Raw genomic sequence first — 27,293 nt, 5'->3', positions numbered from 1 at the left:
GTGCGGGTTCATTACACAGTCTTGTCTTTATCCCCCCTTTTCTCTTCTCTTTGTGTTTCAAACCGTTTTGTTGCGCATTTCCAGTGCAGGCTAACTATCTGGTGGCAAATCTAGTTAATAGCTTCCTCTCGCCCTTTCCCTTCCATCCGCATTATTATGCCGCCGTGCAAAAGACCGGAAACCGAGTGCTTCTGAGATTAATGGCTAGAGGGCGAAGCTTCTCGTTGGTCAATAACCGCGTGGGAATTCGGGCTAGAATTCTCGTGATAGCGTTTGCTTTCTCCTCCTCCATACGAGCAGCTGTCGCATCGTCAGTGCTCTACGAGTATAGATACGCGGCGGTGAAAGCCCGGAGATGAGTCAGGCGTGGAGAGTCGGCGCCCAGAGCTGTGTGCGGGCCCTTCGTGACCAAAGAGGGACGACCGCGTCGGCATCGGCAGCAACGCGCTTTCCTGTGCCACAAAGCGCGAGGAGAAAGCACCGCGGCGGCGCCGGACACGGCTGCGTGGGTTCGCCATAGGCGGAGCGTGACCGGACTGACGAAGCGAGTGCGAAGATGTGGTCGCGCCTTTCTTTTCCGCGGAGAGCGAGTGCGCGCCACTCGGCTCGTGAGCGCGACATCGCGTACAGACGTGCCGTACCACTCTGCGTTGCTGCATCGGTGGTGGACGCGTTCGCGCTCGGTTGATGACGGGCCGTTCTCAGGTCGCCCACTGTAGTGCAAGTACTACGCACGCCTCCTCCATAGGGGCCTTCTCTCGGCAATAACAGTGCCGCACGTCTCTGTATACGCCGAGAGGCAGCGGCGTGGAATGCGGTTGGCTTTGTACACGAAAGAAAAGAGTAGTGCTCGCGGCGAGAAGTTAGAATCAAGCTGGATAACGAGGGGACGGCCGCCGCTATGCGCCTCAAACTATACTCCCGTCTGGCATGCGCAAAGCCTCTCTATATAAAAAAAAAAAAATCGTGGCGTTCCTTTCACCCCAGAGAGAGAATGCTCGTTATTGAAAAGCGCAGTGCCTGGACGACGTGTACGGTCACGACCATTGCACTTGGAGGTGTGCGGTACGCGAGAAACGCATGAACTCGGGACGAGAAGTGTAACAAAAAGGAAATGGAGCAGAGCTAGCGAAAAGTGAGAACGGCACCCTGCTAGGTCCTCTGTACTTCTCTCGGAGCGAGTGCAATGCATTCCTGTGTTGTCTTTGTCCATATAATCTTGAAAAAAAAATTGACCTGAGCCAGCGTGACACGTTTCCAGCGGCCTTATCAAACCTATACACAAGCTGGAAATAGATCAGTTGTCTGCTTGGGGATGAGTGCATACTTGGGTGTACTAATAGGACGTGCGCAGGAGTGGCAGTTGAGCTTAAAATAACATGCCGTACGCTTCAGTAGAAATTGAAGGCGCTTAAGAGGCGCTCTGTTTCTTGATGCAGGCCCGTTTACATTACCAGAAATAGATAATGTCCGTTATACAATGCCGTTACATGCGTGCACGTTTTAACATCGGTATAAAAGCTAGTTTGACGACTTTGGTAATTCTTGTTCAGCCGCCGCGGTGGCTCAGCGGTTATGGTGCTCGGCTGCTGACCCAAAAGACGCGGGTTCGATCCCGGCCGCGGCAGCTAGAATTTCTTTGGAGGAGAAATTCTAGAGGCGCGTGTACTGTGCGATGTCAGTGCACGTTAAAGAACCCCGGGTGGTCGAAATTTCCGGAGCCCTCCACTACGGCGTCTCTCATAGCCTTAGTCGCTTTGGGACGTTAAACCCCATAAACCATAAACCAATTCTTGTTCAGCATTAAAGTGTTGCTTAATGTAATCATGACGTTCGTGAATACAACAACCGGCGATTTAACTGAGTAGTGAATTCCCGCAGGCGTAAAAAAATAATAGAAAAATAATCCCGTATTATGCTTTGTGCGTTCAAGAGCGACAGCCTTCCGCACATGTCCAGACCCGTACTGCTTATTACCGTTACCTTCCACCCGCGATGATCGACGACCGACTCAGAGATGGGCCACGAGCAGTGTTCCCCGCGAATAGGTGCGGTCCGTAATAAGCGTCCTAAAGGGTGGCTTTTCCGCCTGGTCCGGAAGTCGATACTCGTCGCTTCGCGTCTCGTCTCCCAACCCTTTTTCTTCTTCCTTCTGCTTTTTATGTCTTTCTTTCCGAAGTCTTTTCCGCGTTCGTTCCTCGGGCACCGGTGACGTCAACGCACCCGACGTTAAAGGGCGCGTTGACGCCCGGCCCGCTGTGATGGCCCCGGTAATCGGGTCTCCACGTGCGCATCGACGCCGATGACAACCGCGAAAAACCGTCATGGGAAAGAGAGAAAACAGAAGGAATAAAACAAAAAGAAGGGAAAACACCGCGGCGCAATGGGTCGCTGCAATAGCCTGTCAACCCGAAGCCGCATCGTGAGCTGTAGCGGCAGATGGGGCCTGCCCCGCCACCGAAGCAGGCTTCTCGGAGGGCCGACTTCGGTCGTCGTTATCCGGTGTCCGCCAACGGCTGTAGGGCTTTGGCGCTGACTGTGTTTCTCTATTTCTTTCTGTCCCTGCACTGGGCTTGAAGTCGTACGAAGATGCCGTCTATTAAACGGACAAGTATAAAACAATAAGAATTTTGGTCTACGGCACTGACTCCAGCGAAAAGAAAATAAAATTGACGAAGAAAGAAGAGAATAATTATGTTGTTCAGCGTGGCTGTTTTTTCCTTTCCCAATTTCATTTTATTTCCTTGATTTCTTCCTTCTTTCTCTCTCTACTTCATTCTTTCTTTCTTTGCTTCCTTCCTGTCTTCATTTTGATTTTGTTTATGGACACACCCTTTGAAGACCAGTGCCTTCGTTACCTACGGTCGTGCGATCATATCCGCAACATGGCTGCCGTTTAATCTAACTCACCGTCTTGCGTTACCGTACTTAAAAAGTCCGAAAAGAAACAAAATGTCAGAAAACAGCGGAGTGCCTGTAGTGTCTTCCGTGTTTCTTCTTATTTCGGTCGTCTGAATTTGCGTGGCTTTTTTGCATCACTTTGAACAACCATCTCGACTCAAATGCAGTCATTTTGGCATTTTTCCGAAGTCGCGATTTCCGCGTCATATATTCCTGCGCTTCGCTCGCCTGGCTTATGTTTCACCTCCGTTATCTTCTTATCGTCCCCAGCAACTTACAGGGCGAGGTGTGCTCCGATATTTGGTGCCCATCGGTGCCCCTTCCAACACGCCAACTTTCGGACGGCCATCCAGCCGGCCGTCATCAAGGGATTGAACGTCGGGGCGTCCCCCGGAGTGCGTCTCTCTTATTTATAACTCGCGCGGAGTTCATTCCCGTAATCCTTCGAGGGCAGGGCTTCTTCTCACTCTGGATGGCCGTCTTCGAAGAAGGGAGATGTTATAAGCAAGAAAAAAAGTATGTTCACCAGGAAAACGCACGAATAGCGTACATCAAGGCTGGACGGAACAAAGTGGCAAGGCGCCACGAACGAACGGATCGGTGATGCGAGGCTCACCCGATGCCCTGATGATGGTCTTGGCTGGCGACAGAGTCGCAATAACGACCTTCCGAGCACCTGCTCCGCCTGCACGAACGCCCTGATTTGTGTTCGCAGTCTGTCGTTGAGCTCGTCGGTGCCTTTTTCCGTCTTCGTGGCTTCTTATGTACGGGCTCGTAAGTTTCCGGAAGCCATGCATGTAGCCGAGTCGGGAGTGTCGCGTGCGCCTCGACATTCACTCCTCCGCAGTTTGGGCCTCCAGGAACCGGCCAAGATGTTCGCGTCACTAAGACGGAAATAGAGGACGCGGGTCGAAAAACAACAACAACAAAAAAACTGAGGAGTCTTTTGCTTTCTTTTTCCTCTCTTTTATCTCTTCGACCTTTCTGGCCGCAGAGAGAACGCAAAAGAAAAAAAAAAGGAGTGTTGCAGCAAGATGCTTACTCGGCAAGTCATGGCTGTTGAATGCGAAATACGGGGGTCCGACAAGAGTTCCGCTGGAGAAATGTCGGCGCGGACAAGGTAGCGAAACTTTTCTAACACAGCCAGCCCCTGCTTGGGGCTATGCGCCCGTCATTCTTTAAGACTGTGGCGGTACGAGCAGTGTGGAAAGAAATTCGCAGTTCCCACTTCGGAAGCGAATTCATTTTACTTTAGCAACAAACTTTTAAGTTTGTTAAGAGGGTCATGCATCTTCAGCGAGGGCATTATAAAACGAAATAAAGTGCTCTTTTCAATTTTACTTCGCGCGTAATTGACTCCACGCCTATGAATTCTTTCATTTTGTATTGCATCGACAGGTGAAACGTACCGTTTACGCTACCGTGTTTTTCTGCAGCACTCTGTAACCGACGCCCTTTCAGGCTTTGAACGAGTTTCTTCAAAGCCTGAAAGTTAGTACCGATGGGGAACCAACCACCGCTCATTAGAGTTGGTGGGATGGAAGACACGAGCTGGCGCGTAAGTTTACGGGGTCCACTTAGCTACACCTGAACTTCTTAGTGCTCACCGAGTGGTATTACCACTGCGTTTCGACACTGGTATGAGCGCTTGATCATTGATACGCCCACTCGCGTATGACGCAGCGTTTATCCCCTTTGAGAGCCGAGTAAGCCCGTTCGGTGAACGTTTAACGCCTGATTGCAGTTCGGCCAGAGGGCCACATCCTCCGTGGCCCGCTGACCGAATTCCCGGGGGCGCTTTGCAGTCGGCCGGCATCGTCTTGCCGGCGGTCTAACTGGCGCATCTTGTCGAGCAAGCAGGCCGCTCACTCTAAGTACAGCCTGTCCGAAAGTTAGGGGCTACCCCTCTTCCACCGAAGCCTCCTCCTCTTCACCTCCGCCTCCGTCCGTTCCATTTAATCGCCCGACACATCCAAGGAGGAGGAGAGGGGGTTGTTCCGGGAGAAGGCCCAGTAATTGGTGGCCCAAGAGCAGGGAGCGCACTTGAGTTTAATGTGTGGAGTTACGTTACTTTTTGTTTTTATTTTTGTTGCGTTTGCGTCTTTCGCATCGGGGAAGGGCGTGACGCCCTGGAGAGGTTTTGTACAACCCAGAGCATCATATATGCGTACAGAAGAGATCTCCAATAAGGTTGGAAAGTTTGGAAGCAGTGAGCTTTCCAGAAGCGGCCCTCCTCGTCTTTTCTATCGAATTTGAGGTGCCCTGACGCAAATGTGTGGCCCTTCTCTCTTGTCTCCCAGAGAATCTCAGTGCTCCCCCTGGGAGCACTGAGATGAATGTGAGCATGGCTCTGCATACTGCCCGCCGCTTGCATACATCTGCGAACAGAGAACCTGTCGTCGAGTCATAGATGCTGCGATTTACTTGACGTCATCTAAAGTAGCGCGGAACGCAAGATGCAAAAACGCCGTTGTACTCATATTTCGGGGCGTGTTAAATAACCATGAATGGTTCGAAAATAATGGGTAGCCGTTCTGCGACGGTGTGCCTCGCATCCCGGGTGTTTCACTAATTACGCTTAAGAAACCAACGGCAAGGAGTTATAAAACTACGACTTGCTTCCCTCGCTTCCCTTTGTGCAATTGAGTTTTGTTATACCTGCTATGTAGTGTGTAAGCATAGACTTCATTCGTTACGCTAACGGTAAAAGTGACAAGCTGGCCAGTGGAAATGAGTCCAGGTCTGCCACGTGTAGTGCTAGTTAGCTAATATAGGTTACGTCTAGAATTGAGGCCAGCCTTGACGTCCATCGTCGGACGTAATCGAAGGGTGCGGTGTGCACACAAGAAAAGCAACAGCTAGACTCGTTATTACTGACGCTGTGTCAGAATGCCTGAGATATACATAAAGTGTGGTCGTGCCTCGCCAAACGGTTTAACGAAGGTACACCGATTCGTGAACTATATATGTCACTCAAAAGTTGCGTACTACGCAACTTAGCAGAGTACTCCATTCAATGGAGTACTCCTCTGATTTGCCGCACACGCTATTAGAACTCACGGTCGTACATGCCCAGTCAGTCATTTGGCGCTCAATTTTAGTTTTCATTTGTTTTTTCTCTCGTGCTTCTTTTTTAATATGGCCCCACGAGTTTCACCACATCACTTGAACTGGTCGACGCTGTTGGTCAGTGTATTTTGTATCTGTACATATATACGCTTTATGTGAACTTGAATCACGTCACACGCAGCATGTATATAATTAGAACTTTAGTGTGTTAGTCATTTCTCTGTAACTCTGAATGCGTGATATAAGCCGTGCACCCCTCGCTTCATCCAGGCAGCGAATGCGTGGCGATAAGTGAGCAAAAAGGCTAAGCCTTTTGCCAATACTTAGTAGTTGCAACAGGAAAGGAAATCACTCAGAGGAAAAGAGATTACACAGAATTTTTCCTGAGCTACGCAGAAAGGACTCGGGCGAAAAGCGGCTCGTTTAAGAGCTTTGCTCAGCTGCGCTCCTTTTTAGTCTCGTCCTTGAGCGGCGTCCGTTTCTTCTTCCTCCTCTCGAAACGACCCAATTCCATAACTTTCGAGTTCCCGATGTCTTTCTTGTATTGTTGTTACATTGCTCACGGCATCGCAAGCTGAATGTTCTTTCGCGAAAGGCGCGTCTGTGCCTTGCGCCGAGAACGGTTTCGCTTCATTCATGAGCTTTCTCGTCCTGTCGCTATTGAAGCGGCTCGCTACAAGTCGAGCGCTGCAGACAGCTTTTCTCCGAGCGCCTGGAGTGCTTTTAAAAGCTACTCTCCAAGAGATTTGTCCGTAAGCGCCCGGAAAAACACTCGCTTTGCCCCTTCGCGGCCCGAATAAATAGTGCGATAGAAGCGGTTTTTTTCGTTTATGTTACCACTGTTGCTACTGCTGGCAGCAGCTGGCCTGCGCTTACTCTACCCGCTCTGGCTCGGTCAATGTGTGCAGCACTGTACGGGAACACAGGTGGTGACGGTTATTTTCGGTGCGAACCTCTTCGACCTTGCAGAGCTTTGAAACACCGCCGCCTTTTTGATAAAGCAGGTCTCCAGCTGTGCACTTTTAAAGCGAATAGCTTTTTTTTTTTTTTTGTATTGCGACAGTTTTCTTAATCTAACCGAATGACGTCGCCAAGAGGCAAGGGGGAGCGCCGAGGGGATAGGGTCTCGTTGTGTTGTCGGAGGAACAAGCGAGGTCACGTGGTTTGGCGGGGAGGGAGAGAGAACGATTGTGTAACGTGCACTGTCATCGCACAGTACATGAGCCCCTACTATTTCGCCTCCATCAAACACGCGGGATCGAACACGCGTCTTTCGGGTCAGCTGCCGAGCGCCGTAACCACTGAGCCACTGCGGTGGCTGGAACGAGTGTTGCGTTGGTGTGCGCTGTAGTAAATGAAAAGCCGAAAATGCATGCCGCCAAAGCGTGTTCTCACCCCAATACAGGTTTCATCTTGTTGTCGAAGCTGATAAAGGTTTTTTTTTTTTTTCCTCTTTAGTCCTGTCGTGTGCAAAGCAAAACCCAGTAAGACTAAGAATAAAGGGAAACTATATCTGTTGAGATTACCACATTTACGTGTCTCTCTTTTGGATGGGTCAAAACGTGTAAGTTGTTCGGCCCTTTCTGCACGCTTCTAAGAGCCCGCGGTCGTGTACGGAATTTAGTGTGAGGCAGAGCGTATTGAACGGAGCTTTCCTCGAGATGGTTTCGAACGCGGTTTGAACAGGCGCTGAGCGATTTTAGATAGACGGCATTAAATGGAACGTCTAGTAGACACAGCTGTGGCCAGTTTCGTGAGAGCACCTTCCTGCTGAAGCAACGGATATCATGCGATGCAGCTTCTCCTGTTCTCACATCCAAGGGTGGTTGGTGATATGTTTTTATAGTAAACAGTGCAGTTATACAGTATAGTTATAGAGTATAAAATGAGCTATTGAGTATAGTGCGAGCGTCTATATTTGCTCAGTCGCTTATTAGCGTAGCGCCGCGCACGTGCTTCGGGTGCGTTCAACAGTTCGACAAAAAGTGTGCTGGTCACGCACTGTGGTACAGAAAACAGAGACTGCGTGTGTGCGCGCGTGTGTGTGTGGTGTGTGTTTGTGTGTGGTCTGAGCGTGTGTGTGTGTGGTGTGTGTGCATGTGGTGTGTGTGCGTGTGATGTGTGCATGTGGTGTGTGTGTGTGTGTGTGTGTGTGTGTGTGTGTGTGTGTGTGTGTGTGTGTGTGTGTGTGTGTGTGTGTGTGTGTGTCTGTGTGTGCGCGTGTGATTGTGCGCGCGTGTGTGTGTGTGCGTGTGATGTGTGCATGTGGTGTGTGTGCGTGTGTGTGTGTGTGTGCGCGCGCTCTCTGGGCTTTGCGATTAAGCGGAATGCATCTGGAAAAGAAAAAGAAAGAAATTAACCGCACATTCGTCAGGCTTGCACGCAACACCAGAAACCGCGTCAAAGCGAATGATCGGCGCACGTAGTACAAGACACGCCTTGTCGCATGCTGCTGCCTCGGCCACACCAGTTCACCTTTCATTCTTCGCAAGACGCGCCGATGTGTCAGACGCTCAGACGCCGAAGCGAAGCTCCCGAAGCGAAGTCGCGCACCTGTCGCCGTCGTATTGGGGTCGACGCAGCGCAGTGCGTCACGGGCCGGTTTGGTCAACCGCGGCGCGTCCATTGCTTAAAGAACAAACAATAAAGAACGGGAAGCAAAACCGAAGAAAAATAAAGCTCTTCGCTGTCGGGCGTCTGCAATGCGTGACGCCTGCTTCTCCGGTGCAGAACGAGGCGAGACAACTGCAACAAAATACTTGACAGGCGTTCCAGAGTTTTCTAATGACGCAACCGTCGGAGGCCGCAGTGCTTCTCCTATGTAAATGCAGTCTCCAAGGGACAAGTCAAAGCATGGGTTGAATGTCGTCTATTCATTTTATTCAATTGGAGCTTAACTTTAGTCAACGCAATTTTTTTAACAAAAATACTACAGCAACTACACAGCATCTCCTAAGATGTTAATAATATAGAAGGTGGATGTTCTAATCGACAGCGTGAATAATCAGCTCTAGTTATTTTTTTTTTGTATTCAATCGAGTGCAACGCCCTGTATATACAATACAATACAATATATCCGAGCTCAATATCCACAAATCGTTGAAAAAGCAGCTTTTCACTCCTTTGTTTAATGCCGTTTGTTCGCCTTCACCTATACAACGTAGTGTGTTAAGGATGCAAGATTTTAGCTGCAATGTTACGAACGAACGACGCGCACAAATGTTACACATGCCGAACTATAAAGCAAAGTCCTCTCGCGGGTTGAGTTAGTTAATGAAGTAAAACATGAGTACATACAGAATTGATAAACCATGGCTCCCATGTTTTTCAGGTGATAATTGTTTTTACATGCCATAAACAGTGCCATTGGATACGAGGCACGCCATGTGATGACCGGCTTCGGTGGGGTGAGGATTATTAACTCGCAGCGGAGTCACAGCACACGGCTGTCAGTTTTTCATTCCGCCTTTTTCACTTTTTTGGAAGTGCCAACCTCCCATTCAAAACCTTGCCGCACTCAAAATCAGTGTGCACACCTGTTTCACCAGGTTCGGCGCTCTGCAGAGTCCAGAGTTGACTGCTAAAGCAGCTGAAATAAGCGGCACTGAAATGCGCCTCCGGATGCGTGCCGGGGTGCCATGGACACAACCCTTTATCTGCGTGGCATCCCTATACCGGGGTGCATAATGGGCTCTCACACGGAGCGGCCGTATCTTTTTATTTGTGACACACACGTACACATGCGGGCACAGACGTACGTACACACCCTTATCTGTGACCGTTGCCGTGTGAAGAGGAAGTGCCGCTGTACCGTAACGTCCCTTCGTGCTGCTGGGACAGGATGTGGCGAGGTGGCAGAGCGGAGAAGCGAGAGCGTGTGTGTGGATGCCAGGTCAATAGCCGCACCTTCAGCGGCTGACTCTATATGGAGACGCGTCGCGCACTAACTGTATGCACACACGCCAGACAGCCATGCGGAAATGCGCCCCCCTCCCCCCCCCCCCCCCCCCCCCCCTCCGGTATAGAGACAGCGACGACGGCGTCGGCGCCCTCCCGCTGACAGCTGCCTGTCGAGAGCCGCAACAGATATATCAGGCACGCTGCTTCTGCTGACGAGCCACGGCTGCAACGAATGCCGTTGTCTTCGCGGGTACGCCGGAGCTGCTTTCGGGAGGACCCGCCCGGATCGGGCGCCCGAAACGAGGGTGTGGTGAAGGCTCGGCGGCCGTTTTACTTGCCGACGAGATGAGTTAAACGAGAGTTCGAAGAGGCTTTTGTTTTGTTGTAAATATTACGTCTCTGTTGTTCACTACTGTTACTATGAGCGGGACTACAGTCACTTGTGTTGCATTATCGCCACTACTGCTGCAAATTCAGAGGGTGCAGTGTGAATACTATTACTTTTACTACCTTTATATAAAGAATAAGAATACTTTATATAAAGAATATTATCGCGAAATAAATATCAATTCAATACTTCATCGCCTCCACCACCAGCAACCATCACCAACCACTACTACTGCTACTATGGCTGTGGTGGTGGCAGCAGTGTAGAAACATATGTAGGTTAAGCGACTGGCGAGTCGCATTGAGCTTGGATGAAACGTCCAGCACTTTATAAGTTATCAATTATTGAGGTGAATTGATTTAGACATCAATAGGACCCGTTTTCACTTCACGACAGCTGTACGACGAACCAACTGCCGCAGGTGTTATGTTATATTTCAATAGTTGTCTTAAGATTTTAAAAGTCAACGCAGTCATTAAATAGGTTTTATGCTGCCCACTTACTGTCATTCTCAGTTTAGAAACATGGCATGCGCCAACCTCGTAAACGCTGACAGTTAGGTTTGCGAGCATCTTCGAGTTGGATATTAAATTTTCACAGCATTTAATATTAGTCGGTGCGCTTTCAGTGAGCGCCTAAATGGTATCTTCAGTGGAAATCCCCACAGATGTTCCTGTAATTATACTTTAACCAGAAGAACAGCTAGCACACACGACACTTGTCCGAAGGATTATATAGTTTGCGTAGTGAACTCACAAATTTCTACTTGGCGGGTGCCGGTGGATAAGCGCAGGAAACAACTCCCAACGCCGTAACGCAGCACCTCTGCACCCATGTGAACTTTCAAGGCCACGGGTGTCGCTCGCCTGAAAACAGCCTTCGCTCCCACAGTGCTGGTCTGCGTGTGTGTAAACACCACAGCGTCGACCATCATCGCGTGGTGGGTCTCACGTGCGTGGGGAAATTCGGTCCGCGAATTCCCGTGAACTATCCGGCTGGAACGATTTCCGCGTAGTTTACTACAGAGTATACACCGTACACATGAAAGGGGGACCCGTGGACTCTTTGGCGGCAGTGCCGCCCTCCATACATTGTGCAGGCAGTGCACGATCTATACGCGGCGCGGCGCCTCTGTCGTGACTTGAGAGGTCGCCGTCGGCATCATCTCTGTCCTCCTTTCCCAACGCTGCGCACCCCTGACGTCTTCTTTCTCCTCTCTTCTCTCTCTCTCTGTTTTTCTAGTACTTTCTTATTCTTCTTTTGTTTCGTGGTGTGCGGGGCGCTGGGCAGCAGCGCGTCGATGGCGTTATGCGCCGTGCTGGAGCGACGACTGACGTAGATTGTAATGACTGTGCGTGATGGTCTGTGCCGGAACGGTTGAGAGACGTTGCAGATTTGCTGAGTCGTGTAACTACGTAGAGGTGCAAGCATACAAAGGAAGCCAACAGTCAACGAAGCCAAGAAACGTAGGGGAATGGTGCTATTTTTTTTTTTAATTTGTAGTGTTGATCAATGAGAATTTAGTAGTGTAATTATTTTTAACGCTGGAAGAAAATTGATTCGAAAGTACAAGGGATTGAAGGGAAACAACCACATGCCGCCAGAGGGATGCGAACCCACGACCTCCGAATTTCGCGTCCGGTGCTCAGTCAACTGTGCTAAGGCAGCGGCTGTCTAATCTTCTACTTATGTTGGTATTTAATTTTGCATGTAAGTAAACAATGAGAGTGTTCACCAGAGCCACCCTCGTCCTTAGCAGTGGGCGTGGTGAGCCCTTTATTACTGCGAGTGTCACTTGGAACGTGATCGAACGGTGAGGGCGGAAGCTGTGTGAGAACCGTCTGATGATACCTATGGCATCAAGACTGCCAGAAGCGAGGCCTTTGTTAAGCTTCTGAGCAGACAAGGGAAGTGAAAAGTCTATGAAAGAAGCCAACAGTCACCGAAACCAAGGAGCATAGGGTAGTGTTTTTATCTTTTTTTTCATATGAATGGTGCTGATAAATGGGAAATTAATAGTATAATTCCTTTATCGCTGGAATAAATTTGATTAGAAAGTAGAAGAAAAACAACCACATGCAACCTGTGGGATTCGAACCAAGACCTCTGAGAGGCGCAACCAGTGTGAGAAATTGACGTTTGAACTACTTGCACAACTGGACAACACAAGGCGAACGTGGGCACAAACACACGTAGGTGCACACACGTTCACGAACCACAAACACACTATGGCAACTGGCAACAATCAGCTCACTGGCCGTTGTGCTATCTGGCGAGGCGGCAGGGCACTGTTATTTTCCTTTCTTTTTTTAAGGGCCTCATAAGAAACGACAGTTCACTACGTACATTTACGTGCAAACGTCGTGGAGGAACGAATGAAAACTTGTACAAGTGTACGCCAAGCCAGCACAGCCCTTCGGTCAGAGGCGGATTTATTGGCCACTTGTGGAGGAGTCGAGCGGGAAGGGAAGTGTCCCATTAGAATAACTTATTTCTTGGACTTCTTTCGCCCAAAGATGGGGTTTGGGTTTATTTTTCCAGTTAAAGTACTGTTTGCGAGATTCTCATTTTCTATTTTTTCTACGGCTACACAGACGGCGTAACATTCAGCAGTGAAAACAGATGCACACTGTGGGTCTTATTTTTTCTTCCCAATCCCCTCGTACCACTGCGCTTCCAACGCAAACATCTCTTTTTGAAACATCAACCGCTGTGTTTTTCCTCGAGAGCAATAAATTCTTGTGTGATATGTTGTTGTGGAGTTGGCTTTTTACGCAACCGTGTAAGAGTGAAATCGCACATTGTAGAACAATTATGCCATCAATGCAGTGGATCTGGTATTTGCACAATGCCAGCTAATGTGTCCAGTACTCCGGGATTCCGGCACAGCCCTCCACTACGGCGTCTCTCATAGCCTTAGTCGCTTTGGGACGTTAAACCCCATAAACCAACCAACCAACCTCCTCAATACGCAAGAGCAGTGGCCTGGTATCTCGAGGATTGTTGTCGAATATTATTCCAGAAGGACAAGCCGCCGCGGTGGCTCAGTGGTTATCTCTCTTTTGCCTCTTTTGAGTGATTCAGCAGCATGAACAAGGACTTTAAGTATAACATGTCACACCAAATAGCTTGCTCGTGATCTTGTTAGGCTGCGAGAGTTCGGAAATTATTTGGTTACCCCTGTAGCATCGTCATCCATCGCTCAGTAATACCTTCTTCCTACAAAGGACCTTCAGCCTATCCCGCAGCCGGAACTAGAACCAAAGCATCGAATGGTAACGGATTACAGCTGGAATCACCGAGCGTTTTGCTCATCCATCGCGTGCTCATCACCATTGTGATCCACGCAACCAAATGCAGGCTTATTCTTCTTAGTTCCGTGCGTGCCAGGGCGCTTCGCCGGCGGCCCTAGCTCCGACCTTCTCGCAGATCATGATGACACTGATGTGCGTATGCATCACCAGTTATGATTGCACATCTGCGTGATTAAGAGGCGTTCGTGCCGCGGTTTGAGGGGAGAGAAGGAGCAGATCAAGTAAAGGCTGGGATGGTGTCCAGACGCGGGTCCGGTCTGCTACCATTAACACAGGGGAACGGAAGGGCAAAAACAAAGGAAAGACGAAGGGGGAAGAGGTATATATATCGCACGCACAAAGGGATGCATCCACGCAAAGAGTATGCGGCGTCCATTGAACTGTAGGCTCCCTGTAGAAGTCCTCACATCGGCGTTCAATGCCGGACCCTCTGCGCACTGCCTTTAGCCGGCTTGACACTCTAACATTCTGCGCGGAGATCCTGGGACTTAATTTAAGGGCTAATTTTCGAAAGGGCGCTGTTTTCGGACGGGGATAGGATTATATGCCTGGTATCTTTATTAAGCTTTCTTCGCATATAAAATAGAAAGTAGTGTTGTTTTTTACTATAAAATCTCATGGTACGAAAGTGATTATGCTCCTCTTCCCCTAAGTGACTTTTGCTGTTGTACTTGAAGCTGCCATGATCTGTGTAGCACCCGCTGTGTAGCTAGCCTGAAACGTGCCGCTGGCTACAGCGTTGTTTTATGCAGTGATGCTGCGTTATGCTGAGGCTTCCTTCAGCAGGCTCTGAAGGGCAGTGTCATCACTCGGTATATAGTTAGTTACCCGCATAACAGAAAACTCTGGAACACTAGCTGACGTTTCCTAGTTATTAGAATTGTTCAGTCTCTCGACAAAGAGACACACTTGTCGCCACTGCGGTCAACGAGGTCCCTGTCCACGAATGCCGTCTACTGATACAATGAATTATATGCGGCGCAAAGTAACTTTCCCGAGTGGTTGCCTCTCTTGGACGCAAGTCTGATCATCCCGAGTTTAGGCGAGCGTACGTGCGCCACTGTGAGAATTTTTAACGCCTCTGCTAGGTGGCTACGCAATGGACACGTGATCTTGTATGCGAAATGGCCGTTGTTTTTTCTTTTTAAACGATAAAGAAGCAAACTATAAGACGGGCTCTTGGTTCACTCAGCCAGGGCACGGCTGAGTGAATCATTTAATCATTGATCTTTTCTTGAGATTGTCTGGGAATAACGTACGGGGTGGTTTGCAGTAAATATCTAAAGAAGCAAAAATGTAGTCACAAATGTTACATAACCCGTCGAGCAATTGTAAATAATATACACTAAATACGCACACACAGTGTAAAATTGTAACCTAAAAACAGCAAGACAAAGGCAGTACTATTGGCAAATATCAGGTTCGCTCTATTCATGCTCTCTGGGACAATATCTCAGTAATGACGTTGTTTCATCCGCAGTACTGCATTGTTACCTTTTGTGTTCCGTAGCTGTTTGCACTTCAATACATTCTCATTGCCCTTTTTGTCGCATTCTCTCTTATTACGATCTCTGCAGCTGATTGTGTAGGATTCTTTTCTTCTTCTTTTTTTTCATAGCCTGTATGGTGTACAGTTCTCCGCCGAACGTTCCCTGTAACTGTTATACCTCATGCTACATACGCGACGCGATGTCGCATTAACACCAACTCCTATACTGCTTCAGCAGCCCTCCTGACGACATGAGGTGGCGCGGATCATATCAAAAAGGGGCGTGGGTAAGGTTGGCGCCGTCGATGTTAGCAAGCTGCAGAAAAAGTCTCGCGCACTAATTGCTGTAGGTCTGAACCAATCAAGGACCTTCAATGTGCATTGATGTTGCGGCTTGCGCAATTGCTATTTCAAGTTTGAAGGATATTTGCGTTGTATAATACACGCATACATTACACCCGTACGCATACCGTAGAAATAATGTCAGCTGGGCGAGTTTCTCGACGAGGTGATACATAAGTGATTAAACAAAATTAGAAGGAGCAACGGCGTTTTAAGTGTGGCTCTCCTTATCCGGCAACAGCTCCATTTTTATCGTTCATTTTTTAATACGTTCAGAATCAGGTGATCACATAACGCTAGCAACATATGATCATGAAGTGTGAATTTTTTTCCCCTGTCTAAGCAGCTTGCCTGCCGACGAAGGATCCCGGTAGTAGTTCCCCAAGTTCATGCAGAAGTTAAATATGAAATTGGGTTTCGAGTGCTATGTTCACCATTTCGCACACCGCTTGAGCACGTACTCATTTTACTCATTCATCGTAGCCTAACGTAGCATCAGGCAAGGGATGCCAGATCAGCACATGCTCTCAGGGCATTACATCCTATGCGTGCCTTCTCCCACTCGTTCTTACCAACTTTCGCTGGCATAGGGTGTGTCCAGTATATCTTCTTTATAGAGAGCAATTCAGAGCTCCTTTCTCTACTTATCGCCAGCCTCAACTAAAACGCACTCGTCCCAGTCTCGTGCTTCTTTTCTTCCACCGCTTTAGTCACGCGCCGCCTTTCAGAGCGTGCTCTTACTCCAGAGCTCAGGCTTGTACGACCGTGTGTTCTTTGCTTAAAAGCGTCAGGGGGAGGAGAGTGCAGGAGGGCTGGCTGAAGCGAGGCTTAACAAGCGATATGCACTCTTCTGCTCTTTGCTAGCTCTCTAGGCACGACGCTAAACGCGTATCTTCGGCGCCGTTGCTAGCGCAACGGGCGAGAGCGCTAACGACGAGAAGATCGCCCACCGCCGCCGCTGCCACCGCACCGGAGTGTGTGGCAGCATGCGTGTTTAAAGAGAGACGGAGGCGGACTCTTTTGCGCGCTAAGCGATCCTCCCACGCCTCGGTGCGTGCCGAGGCTAAAACTTCGGCACCGACCGCACCGTTACCGACGCTGGCTTTGTGGGATTACTTTATTCTCTCTTCGTTCCCATTTCGCGGAACTCAGAAAAAAAAAGAAAGGAGGGGGGGGGGGGGGGTGAGTGTACAAAGACGGCAAAGAAAAGGAGCTCTCGTCGACTGCCTAACGGCACGAAAGCACCGCGTCGGAACGGCAGAATAAAATTGCATAGGCGGAGCCGATTTCGCCTCCGGCTCAAGTGTTCTTTCATGTTTTCTTCTTCATTCGTTCGTTTCCCTTCTTTTCTCTCCGCGGGGGCCTTCATCATTCCTTTTAGCTCTCACGAAGAGTGAGCCACTCTTGTCTGCTCCTTGCTTCGCATGGTTTCTAATCTCACTCAGCTTTCGCGCGATGGTAGAATTTATTTCTGCGCAGATGTCTATGCCCTCAGATCGCTGGTCCATAAAACCCGCAGGGGTGAGGGAGCGGCAGTGTAACACAGCGGTGCGTGATGTCCACGTAAATGGAGGTAAACGTGTGCTTATATCTGGTTCCAGTAGCTGGACCGCAAAGCCGGGAGCTCGTTTTAGGTGCTGTATTGAACCGGTAAGCATGCTTCCCGTTTTAAATTCGGTACAACCTGGCGCGATTACTCGCCTATTAATGCGATAGCGTAACATCTTTCGTCACACACTCTCTCCTTCGCCGATACCGTGAATGGTCAAAACAGTGATGATGTAACGAGTATCACGTGACCGCTCAGGACCAATCAAAGCGTACCGCCAAATTTGAAATTCCATCAACACCGGAGTAGCTGGGAGACTACGGCAGTATTGACATCGTTGCCGGAGAGGTCAAGGCTAGGGGGTGGGAACAACTTTATTTTAACCAAAGAATAAAAGGTCCTCAAGGGTGCGCTCTTACTTGTCCCAGAGTTCACGGGCCTGGGCCTCACGGAGAGCTCTGTCCACTAGCGATGTTTGGTCAGCTGGTTGAGTAGCTCGCCGAGCGGTGTCCAATGAGAAGGGGGATTGGTTGGGTACGGGGGAACTGCCATGGGTTGGGGGCATTCCCACAGGTTGTGTATGACGGTGGCCTTGGTCGCCCAACATGTTGCGCACAGTGGGAGGGTCAAGGTAGGGCGGTAGCGGTGAAGGAGGTAAGGTGAGGTGTAGCAGTTTGTCTGCAGTTGCCGCCAGACCGCACTGCATTTTGAATCTAGTGTACGATGAGGTGGTGGGAGGGTGCAGCCGCTGTTTTTGTGATGAGGGATGATTTGGTCGTATAAGAGTAGAGCCCGCGAGGTTTCCTGCGTGGGCTTGTGTGGCCGACCTTCGGGTCCCGGAGGGATAGCGTAGCAGGGGGCGTCAGAGTGTCAGGTAGACGAATAAATAAATAAATAAATAAATAAATAAATAAATAAATAAATAAATAAATAAATAAATAAATAAATAAATAAATAAATAAATAAATAAGTAAATAAATAAATAAATAAATAAATAAATAAATAAATAAATAAATAAAATAAATACATACATAAATAAATAGATAAATAAATAAATAAACTTTATGACTGCGAGCTGGATTCAAATCAGGGCTGTGCCAATGACCAGCTTCGCTATCGACTGCATTAGACCACTACGCCATCGTCGCTTTTTTTTCCCCTCTTTAGCCAAGTCGGAAACGAAGAAATAACGACATACCGAAGAGACATACAGAAGAGAAATTAAAACTTGACCAACGACTCTAAGGCTTCCATTACTGGAAGCCATTCTGCTTGAGGTGGTTGTATCTTCAACGCCTCAATGACGTTGCTGGTGGACTCTTCAAAATGTCGCTTTAAAGGCCTAGCATCCTCATCAGCGTGTCTAGCTTCCATTCTAGGTCGCCAAACGCTGTGAAGGGCCAGCGCCATTATCATATTTAGTGGCATGCCATCATCATTTTCCACTGGCAGAAACCTGATGCCGCGGCCGAACATTCCGCGTGTTTAACTGCAACTATCTCGCGGTGTTTTCTTCTCGAGTTTTCTGCCCGAGAAGTTTTCTGCCCGAAACTGTCATTGCTGCGAGTTACACCGATATCAATAATTGCCGTTGCGGCTACTAGCAGTGAGTGGTGGACGAGCTGGGGAGCTGGGCCAGAAAGCAGTGCTCAAGCGCCGAGGCAGAAAGACTAAGGTTTACACACCCACACTTCTCGACAAAATCATTTTTTAGAAGGAAATCATTTGTGAACAATTTTTTTTTTCATATAATGTAAGACAATCAATAAATCCGCAGATCACCGGATGGCAGTCGTGCATTTTTTTACATATTAACGTTTTTGCTGTCTTCGAAAGCGTTTCCCATTGGTTTTCTATGGCAGTCTTAACTGTTTGGTGCGATCTATGGAAATACTTTAAAAGAACGATTTTGCTACCAATCAGAAGAATTGACCATTACCTTGAATATTTTCATAACAGTTTCTTACAATTTTGCAATTTTCAAATTTTTTGTCCGAGAAGGTTGGACATGTTAGGCGTTTAGGTTGAGTGAACAAGTTTCTACTTCGTATATGCCGCCTAACCTCCATACTTCGCTATTTCTACACGATAGAAGAGCGCCGTGTCTAGGAACCAGCCTATAGCAACGACTCGGTGGCTGCCCGCCCTCCTGCTGCTCGTGGACCCCAGTCGTAGTAAACCATTTTATTAGCACGACACGCCGCCAGAGAGTGCTAAACGCTGACCGACGGTACGTGATCTTCTCTTCCTGCGTCGTAAGCATTCTGCGTTTATGCCGGAAACAAGTTACTGTAAAGCCCTAGACCGGAAGACAGATCTTCGCGAGCGTCCGCATAGTCTGGGCTAGATCATGTACCTTTTACATATAAGTGCGGCAAAAAGTGGGGGCTACTTTACTTTGTTGGTTTTCTTATTTTTCCAGAGAGTGACACGCGCTTATTCGCAAGCATCGTGCCTATCAGGTTCACGTGCGTGTCGTGCGGCGCTACCGCGCGCGCTTCTTTTTCACCGGCGGTCGATGATCGAGGCTGGCACGCGTTGCCTCCCCCCCCCCCCCCCCCCCCCCCCCCCGCAAAGGAGAGTGGGAACTTGGCTCCCCGCTCGCCCGCCCACTCGCAAATGCGATTCCTTTGCAAATGCGGTTCACCGTGCCGACGACAAGGCGTACCACGCTTCCTGCCCGCTGCGCCCAGGCAGATCCCCAGCACCGCACGCTCATTTCTTTCTTTCGGTAGGTTGGCTTTCTCTCACAAAGGCTCTATGTACAGAGAAGCTCGCTTGCGGGAGACGGAGCAGTGGGGGAGCACTTGGATCTTTTTGTTCTCAGTTACTCTGCTACTCTTTGACTTCGCTTTAGCGTGTCTAGGGCGGGTCCTCTCTTCATTTGCAGACATAAGGAGCTCGTTAAGAACGAAAAGGGCTTGCAGTTTTTTTTTCATGCCTTCGTCTTCGCTTTAAGTGTGTTGTACGACGCTAAAGCGACGGTAACGAGCACCTCGGCGCTCAACCTTTTCCCTCGTTGTGCGTGATCTTTGTTGCCCCATCCGCCATTTATATTTCAGCGGCGTCAGGTGAAGGCTTTAACCTCTTATTCGTGGCAGAAAGGCTTTGAGTGTCCGCTTCTTCTCCCATTGCTTCTCCAGATGTCTGGAGAGCCTATCTGCCTCATGTGGGAGTGAATGAGACGCGATTATTCTCTGGCGAACCCTCCTAAGTGCACACTGTGTATGGCTACTTGATGCTTAAGAACGCGACCTCTGTTTCCTTTATTTGGGAAGTTGCGTGAGTGCTTTGAAATGAAACTCAGGCGTGAGCCCCGGACCGCCCACGCAGCTTGACAGCTGTAGGAATGTTCCGGAGATCATAAAAGTCTTATCGTTCGTTTTCGAGTGCCATTGAGGTTTCTGTCACACACGCATATCTAAGATAGAATCAGGCGGATGTAGCACTTAGAGTGAGAGTGGCATAGTTCAGTTGGGAAGGCCACTCGCGATGTTTATGCGGCGTTATAGAACGTAGATGGATGCTGGCAATCAAAATACATTGGTTATTTAGGTTGATATATTGTTCGAGGAGATCCATCATTTTTTATGCGACTGAATGAGGCTGCTAAGTTTAGTGTAAATTCACGAGTCGAGTTTTGCACAATTTATTTGCTTTCAATCTACCCTGCCTGTCTCAGCAGTATGTTACGCAAGGAGTTGCGCGTTTAATATCGTGTATTCTTTTTCGACGCATTATTTTACAGCGATGCGTGGAACTCGCACTGACACTTTCGCTCTCGCTGATGCTGGCAGAGCCTTGTTTCTGTGCATCGCGGCTTGCGGTTGCGTCACCAGAGACACTGGAATCATCGCGCGATGTTTATGAAGTTAGCAGTTGTGTACTTCGGCGCATGGTCGTCGCGGAGATTATTGCGAGTGCGGAGGCATCACATGCATGGTGGCCTATGGAGTGCTAAGGGGTTTCAGCGGTAGCCGCATTTAATATAATAGTCACCTTCTGGATATCCCGATACCCTAGGGACGAGGATGCCCCAGGATTTGCCGCGAGTCATCCTCATTAACAAAAGACCGCTCACTTCACAACGTTCCTGCCACAACGGCTCTTTTACACATATTACACCTTAACGTTTACAACGTCCTGTGCTTGGTGATAATGCTTTCTTTTTTTACTTCATATCCACCTTCCGTTATTTTCTGAACTGTAATTCCGCGATTGCTTGTGCAGTGAAACTCCTTTGCACCGTATGCAGAGCCAGCAAGCTAGCCAAGTGTCACGAATTTCTAGTGCTGAATATGAAGTCTAGCTCCACAGATTAATGGATAAGGTTGAAATGATTAAATAGCGTGGCTGCTCACGCCAGCTACCGTGACTCGGCAATATATATTGTACTTAATCTGGAGACGGTGAACGCCCATCTTCGTCTTTAGCGCGAGAGCCACTCCACGACCTCCTTCAGAAGGCGGATGAAGTTCCACTCTCGCCTTGGTTTTAGCCACCAGTCAGATGACCTCCACTTGGTTATTTTTACGCGTAATACTTTGGATAAATCAGCCCCTTTACTTTCAACTTTAGTGTGAAGCCCTTTAGAGAAAAGTATAAAGTGTTCAGCCGTTTTCTCCTCTCCACACGCACTGCATACCGTGCATCTCTTCCGCGGTACGTCTTAGTTCGCAATACTCCCGTCCTGGCTTGGAACAACAGATTCCCCTTGAGTTATCGTATATATTCTCTTTGACAATTTTCTGCTTGAACGTTCTATATGTTCCCACTGCTAATTTCTTCTGTATCCCTGTTTTCCGCAAACCCCTCTCTGTTTCTTTAATGTTTTTCTTAACCGATAATTCTTGTTTTGCCCCAATTCTGTCCAAATATCTGCTGGACAATTTTCTAGTTCGCGTTCTCTATTTTGTTTCGACATTCCTCATGTACAAGCTACTGAAAAGTTTCCTAGCCCACTGTTTTTTTCGCCATTTCTCTCAACCCTTCCTCAAACTCTATCTTACTGCTAGCTTCTCTGCTGTCAAATGATGTCCATCCCATTTCACCCCGTACCCCCTGAATGGATTTATTTACATGTGCTCCTAAAGTAAACCTATCTACCACACGATGCTTAATTTCTGACCTTGCTTGAACCTCTGATGTCATGTACAGGACTACATTGCCAAAAGTCAGACTATGAACCATGACCCTTTCCAAATATCTCTTGCCACTTCGTACCCATTGTAATTGCGCAATGTCCTATTTTTTGATGACAGCTGTATTTCTGCTACCTTCAGTCGTTCATATTTCTCATGTGCATTAGATGCTCAGCAGCGTTATTTATCCACACTCCACAATACTTGCACTTATCCACTACCTTTAGTCTGGCCTCTAACGTGAAAATGGTGAGCAGAGTAACCTAGGGAGCACAAAAGAAACTATCAGTCTGTAGCAGGAGCACGAGGAAGGAAGAGGTCGAATATAAAGCGAAAGAAAAAAAACTTCTTATCAATAATGCGTCTTAATTTTACGTTTTAAAGGTGTATTGTTAACGAATGCCCGACTAGCAGCGTCGACAGCTGGGAATTCGATATACTTAAAGCCTAGTCTCACTGCATTTGCAGAATATGAATCTGGTGGCCTTGAGCAACTCGATGGTGTAAAATTCAGGCGTGCTGTTATATAAAAAAAAGTGTGACGGCAACGCTGAGGCCTTAAGCAACGTGTATTGGTAAACCTGTAGCAGCGCCTGTCAAGCTCGGCGTTCATTGGCAGTCACGTCTTCCGTGAGAGCCCGGACAGTGCGTAATTCCCGGCTAATTGCCGCGCTGACACGTCTTGGCCGTTGACGCGCGTTATCTGACGACGGTGCTCTTAATAGCCCTGCTGATGGGTCGCGCCTCTTCCGAGATGGCAGGGAGTGATGTCACGGCACAGCTTCTCAGGAGACGCGGCTGGCGCCGCTGCTTGCCGCAGCGGTTGCAGCCCCGCGCTCGTCCGCGTGCTGCCGCTAATGATCTCGGCCTGTCGATTAGCCTCGGAAGGGCGCTAATTGTTTGCGCATTTGTAAGTGACGCCCTGTCGCTATGACCTCGTCACGTGGCCTGCGTGTGGAAGCAGTGCTACGCAGAAGACGAATCTGCGCGGAGGAAGACGACCAGCAGCAGGTGCATAGAAAAAAAAATTGACCTCATCTGGGGCCGCAGCGTAGATGTGCGAGTAAGCCTCTTCTCACGCTTGTATATAGCTACTTATATTTGCAGCGCTTCATAATAGATATGTACATCTGATGAGCAAAATTATTAATCTCAAAAAATGACTTAATCACTGTACCTTTTCAATACTCGCCAGTCAAACTGCAACCTGGAAGTCCTTAAATTAAACTAATGACGGCGCAGCGAGGTATGGAAAGAAAAAAATGATAAAACGTAAAGCGATAGCGAGAGAAAGCGTGGGTTAGATGACGGTCTCGAGCCAGTGATATCCGAGCTGAAATCAGGAGGAAATGCACATGGGCGGGAAATGGGATGCGAAGAACAAGATAACCGCCTATCTTTTATGGGGACAGAGTGAATCCCAAGGGAAGAAAAACGCAGTGAAGTGGTGAAATTAGATGCGGAATTTTGCGAGGGTAAATGGAGGCGGCAGCTGCCGAAGGTGGGGCTATCAATGGGGCAGTCCTTTGTCGAGCAGTGAACGTAACTGGGCTGGCGATGACGATGACGATAATAATGTGCAGTGTTATGCAAATCTGCAAGCCTGCTCTTACGCAAGAACGCTTCGCGATTCGCCGCAACCTTGGCCACTGGATTTTTATAGTCGGATAGAAGAAAAAAAAAAACGGATTTTTCCCACTAAAGGGCCCCCTTCCAGCCAATGGCGTCGGCCGATTTTCATGAACTTGCTAGCTTGAGTAGCGTGGCTATGCAGAGAGGGGACCATCCCCTTTCATCTGCCACAAAAGCCGCATTTTTCTTGACTTGTATCCGACTATAGCGATAGGGATTCGCTTAAATTGTGGTTAGTTTAGCGCCGCTGTTATGGGAACATCTACTGCTTTGATCTAGCGCCTGTTTAATGAATGTCAGCTTGAAGGCTGTGAACCCTAAGCTGCAGGTGACGCCAGAAAATCTGAGGCGTAAATTAGTCAAGGCTGCTTGCATGCAGCCATCACGTCGCCAATGGAGATAATTCAAGTTTTCAATTCAAGTTTTGGCCAGTCAATTACACTTGTTACGGGCACGTTGCTTTGACAGCTTGGCCCTTGAATTTTCTGTCGGCGCAACTGTAGCGCCCCTTCAGTGCTGAAAGATGCACAATATAGCTCACTTGGCCTTTCTTCTTCCTTCTTTGCATCGCAGGCCGAGGACCTGAGTTCCCTGGTGGGATCTGCCTTCCGCATGGCGTACGCGCGGCAGCTGCAACAGCAGCACCAGCAGCAACAACAACAACAGCATCAGCAACAGCAACAGCAGCAGCAGCAGCAGCAGCAGGGATTGGCCCTTCGTAGCCAGAGCAGCACCAGCCCCACCGCGCCGGCAGAGGGAAAGAAACCCGGGAGTCCAGCGATGCTGTCCCCCAAGAACGCCACTGCCGCCGCTACTGCTGCTGCTGCAGCCAACGGCTGCGGACGGCCAGAGGCGTCGCCCCCAAACGCCTACACCAAGGTCTGGGTGAGTACCTCCGCTGCTCCCCGTTTCTATGGCTTTATTACATATGTACAGATGCGCTAGCATTAGAGGGGTCAGTGCAAATGGTCATGGCGACTGGCCCCTGTCAGTAGCAAGTGGCAGGTAGCCCACCTGCCGCTATGCGCAGACAGCCATCTGCCCAGCTGGGTACGAACGAACGCAGCGTACTATATACGAACTTACTACACTACCTCGGATATAACGAACCTTAGTATGCTACCTCGGATTTAACGAATTTTTGTGTCTGGACCTCGGATAGATTGAACTTATGGTTTGACCTCGGAGGTTACGAAGCTTAGTGTACCACCTCAGATATAACTATTGTAGCGCCCGGCGACGCTATAAAGCGCAGGCGCTGCGATCGGCGTTCCCGCGACAGAGGAAAATAAAGACGGACAGCGCGTGCTCAGAGCGCACGCCCGGCACGCGCAGTCCGGAACTAGAAGCCTGCCACGCTGGTCGTCTCTGTCTGGTGCTCCGCTGCGACCCCGCTAATACCTTAACAGTGGTGACCCGGACGTGACTGTCGCCGGACTGTCGCGGGAACGCCGATCGCAGCGCCTGCGCTTTATAGCGTCGCCGGGCGCTACACTATCTTTAGTGCGTGAACGTCGGATATAACGAGCGTTTGGCTACTAACACAATCAAACTATCCATCGAGGATCGCTTAGAGCTTTTTTTTTTTAGAGTGATAGTCATACAAGAGACTTTCTTCGTATGTAACGTCATCTTCTTCACCTTCGGTGCCACAGTAGCTTTATAGTAGGTCTTAAGCAAAAAGTTTGGGCTACGCCTGGACCACCGTTCTACAGGAATGCACGCCTGCTGCGCTATCACTGTAGCTTATTTTCCTGGAAGGAACATGAAATCTGGCATCTCTTATTTTTCGTTCTTTTTTTTTTTAAGCACAAAGCAGTTTCGAGCTTCGCTTTGCAGGGATTTTATCGGTATCTGGCGGCCGATTTTGGAAATCCTTGTCGACAACTTTCTGACTTCTGTCGTCTTACAGAGTGGATCGCGTGGGTTTTTTTTTTCTCTTCGCTGAAGGGGCGTTCAGTTACAGGAGGAAAACTCCACGCGACGCAAGTGGCAAATTTTGCAGTGCCATCGATAAATTATTACCGAGAGTGAGCCTGAATTGGCGCAACAATCCAAAACCGTTCAATGCATCATGCGTCTCGAAAAAAAAAAATAAAAAAGATACGACAAGTATTTGGTGAAGAATTCAGCTCAAAAAACGTACGAGGGACAGAAGAAAGGACGTACAAGACATTCGGGTCCTATCTTCTGTCCTTCGTCCGTTTTTTGCGCTGACTTCTTCACGAAATGCATCACCAACTAGCCCGGCAGTTTGCTCTCCTGATAGCTACTGTAATGCGATCCAAGAAGTAGCTTAGGCACTTGCTGCTACTCAGGTGAACCTGGAAAGTTTCAGGGCCATATGTATACTGACGACAGACGGATCCACAGGTCGTTTCTACATGTAAGCTTTGATTTGTCATTAATTGGCGTGGGGTGACCAATCACGGTCCGTTAATCCTCCATGATGCGCGTTTCTTTTTCCTTCTTCTCTTCGCGAGTCACGTGTTTAGTTCACTTAGGGGGGGGGCACCATGCTTTCGTAAGAGCATTGAGGGCACGTGGAGAGAGACATCTGTATTGAAATATGTCTTCGCGATCCCGCACTCCTTTACGTAAGCGCCGTTGCGCAACACTGCCGTCTGTGCGCACGTGGCGTCTCGGTCGCGGCAGCGACAGAGATATCGATCATCAGACTTCTTGACGATTTGATCCGACAGCCCCAGTTCAGGTCAGGAACCACACCATGGAAATAATTCAGCTGTTGCCACAATTAAGCTGAAATCACGACCGCAGTCCTCTAGCTTTTACAGCAGCCATCATTTAGCGCAGAGAGAAATTGAGCTTTCTACACCGCACATAGACCTCAGCCCCCCTTTCACAAGAAAAAAAAAGGAAGAGAAAACATTTGTTAGCAACAATGGAGACGTGCCCTGCAAAAAAAAAAAAAAAAGTTGTTTTACGAGCCAGTTTCATTAGGAACTCACCGAATTCCTTTATTAGTTTTGGTAAAGCTTCCTTCGTTTATTTATGTTTTACTTTGCACTGGCTATATTACAAGAGAAGGAGTAGTTGGCACCTGCAACAGACGCCAGCATCTCCTCAAGACCACTTGTAAATAAAACTAAGGGCCGCATTCACTACGCGACGCAAGGAATAACCTTTTAAACAGGTATCTTAAATGTTGATAATAATTGACACAAAGCGTAAAGTTCACTCGGGAAATACCCCCCAATAGGCCCAGTCAATAGGCAACTGAGACTTCTTACGGCACTGATTACGAGTATTTTATTCTTTCTTGAAGCCTTCATTGTTCCGACTGCGTCCGCGCATGTTTTTCGATACCATATCCAGATCTTCATGCAAATGGGAAGCCTGGTTTCTCGAGTGTGCTTTCGATAGATTGGGGTAGTTGGCCAGATGCCCACTATAGTATACTGGCGGTCAACTTTCTGCTACACTGCAGCCATACTTAGGCAGGAAAAAAAAAAAAGAAGACGGGTCTTGCCGTGTCGCTGATAGTCTCAAGACTGAAGCTTCGGCCGCCGACACAATGCTTTGACTGCCGCTTTTTCATCTGCTTCCC

General features: G+C 48.7%; 1 protein-coding gene and 1 pseudogene across 1 annotated transcript in view; one reads left to right on the top strand and one right to left on the bottom strand.

Moving 5' to 3' along the window:
* The window catches only part of LOC149364964 (uncharacterized), a 165,740-nt gene that overhangs the window by 102,331 nt on the left and 36,116 nt on the right, over positions 1–27,293 (top strand). Inside the window, exon 5 of the mRNA XM_089574955.1 lies at positions 24,299–24,610. Within this exon, the coding sequence (XP_089431081.1) occupies positions 24,299–24,610 (312 nt within the window). The remainder of the gene's footprint in view (positions 1–24,298; positions 24,611–27,293) is intronic.
* Positions 21,382–24,108, bottom strand: LOC149364965 (uncharacterized; annotated as a pseudogene).

Source organism: Amblyomma mixtum, chromosome 2, assembly GCF_055824585.1.
Source record: "Amblyomma mixtum isolate Tamu chromosome 2, ASM5582458v1, whole genome shotgun sequence".
Taxonomy (NCBI): domain Eukaryota; kingdom Metazoa; phylum Arthropoda; class Arachnida; order Ixodida; family Ixodidae; genus Amblyomma; species Amblyomma mixtum.
This window is presented reverse-complemented; position numbering and strand designations above follow the sequence as displayed.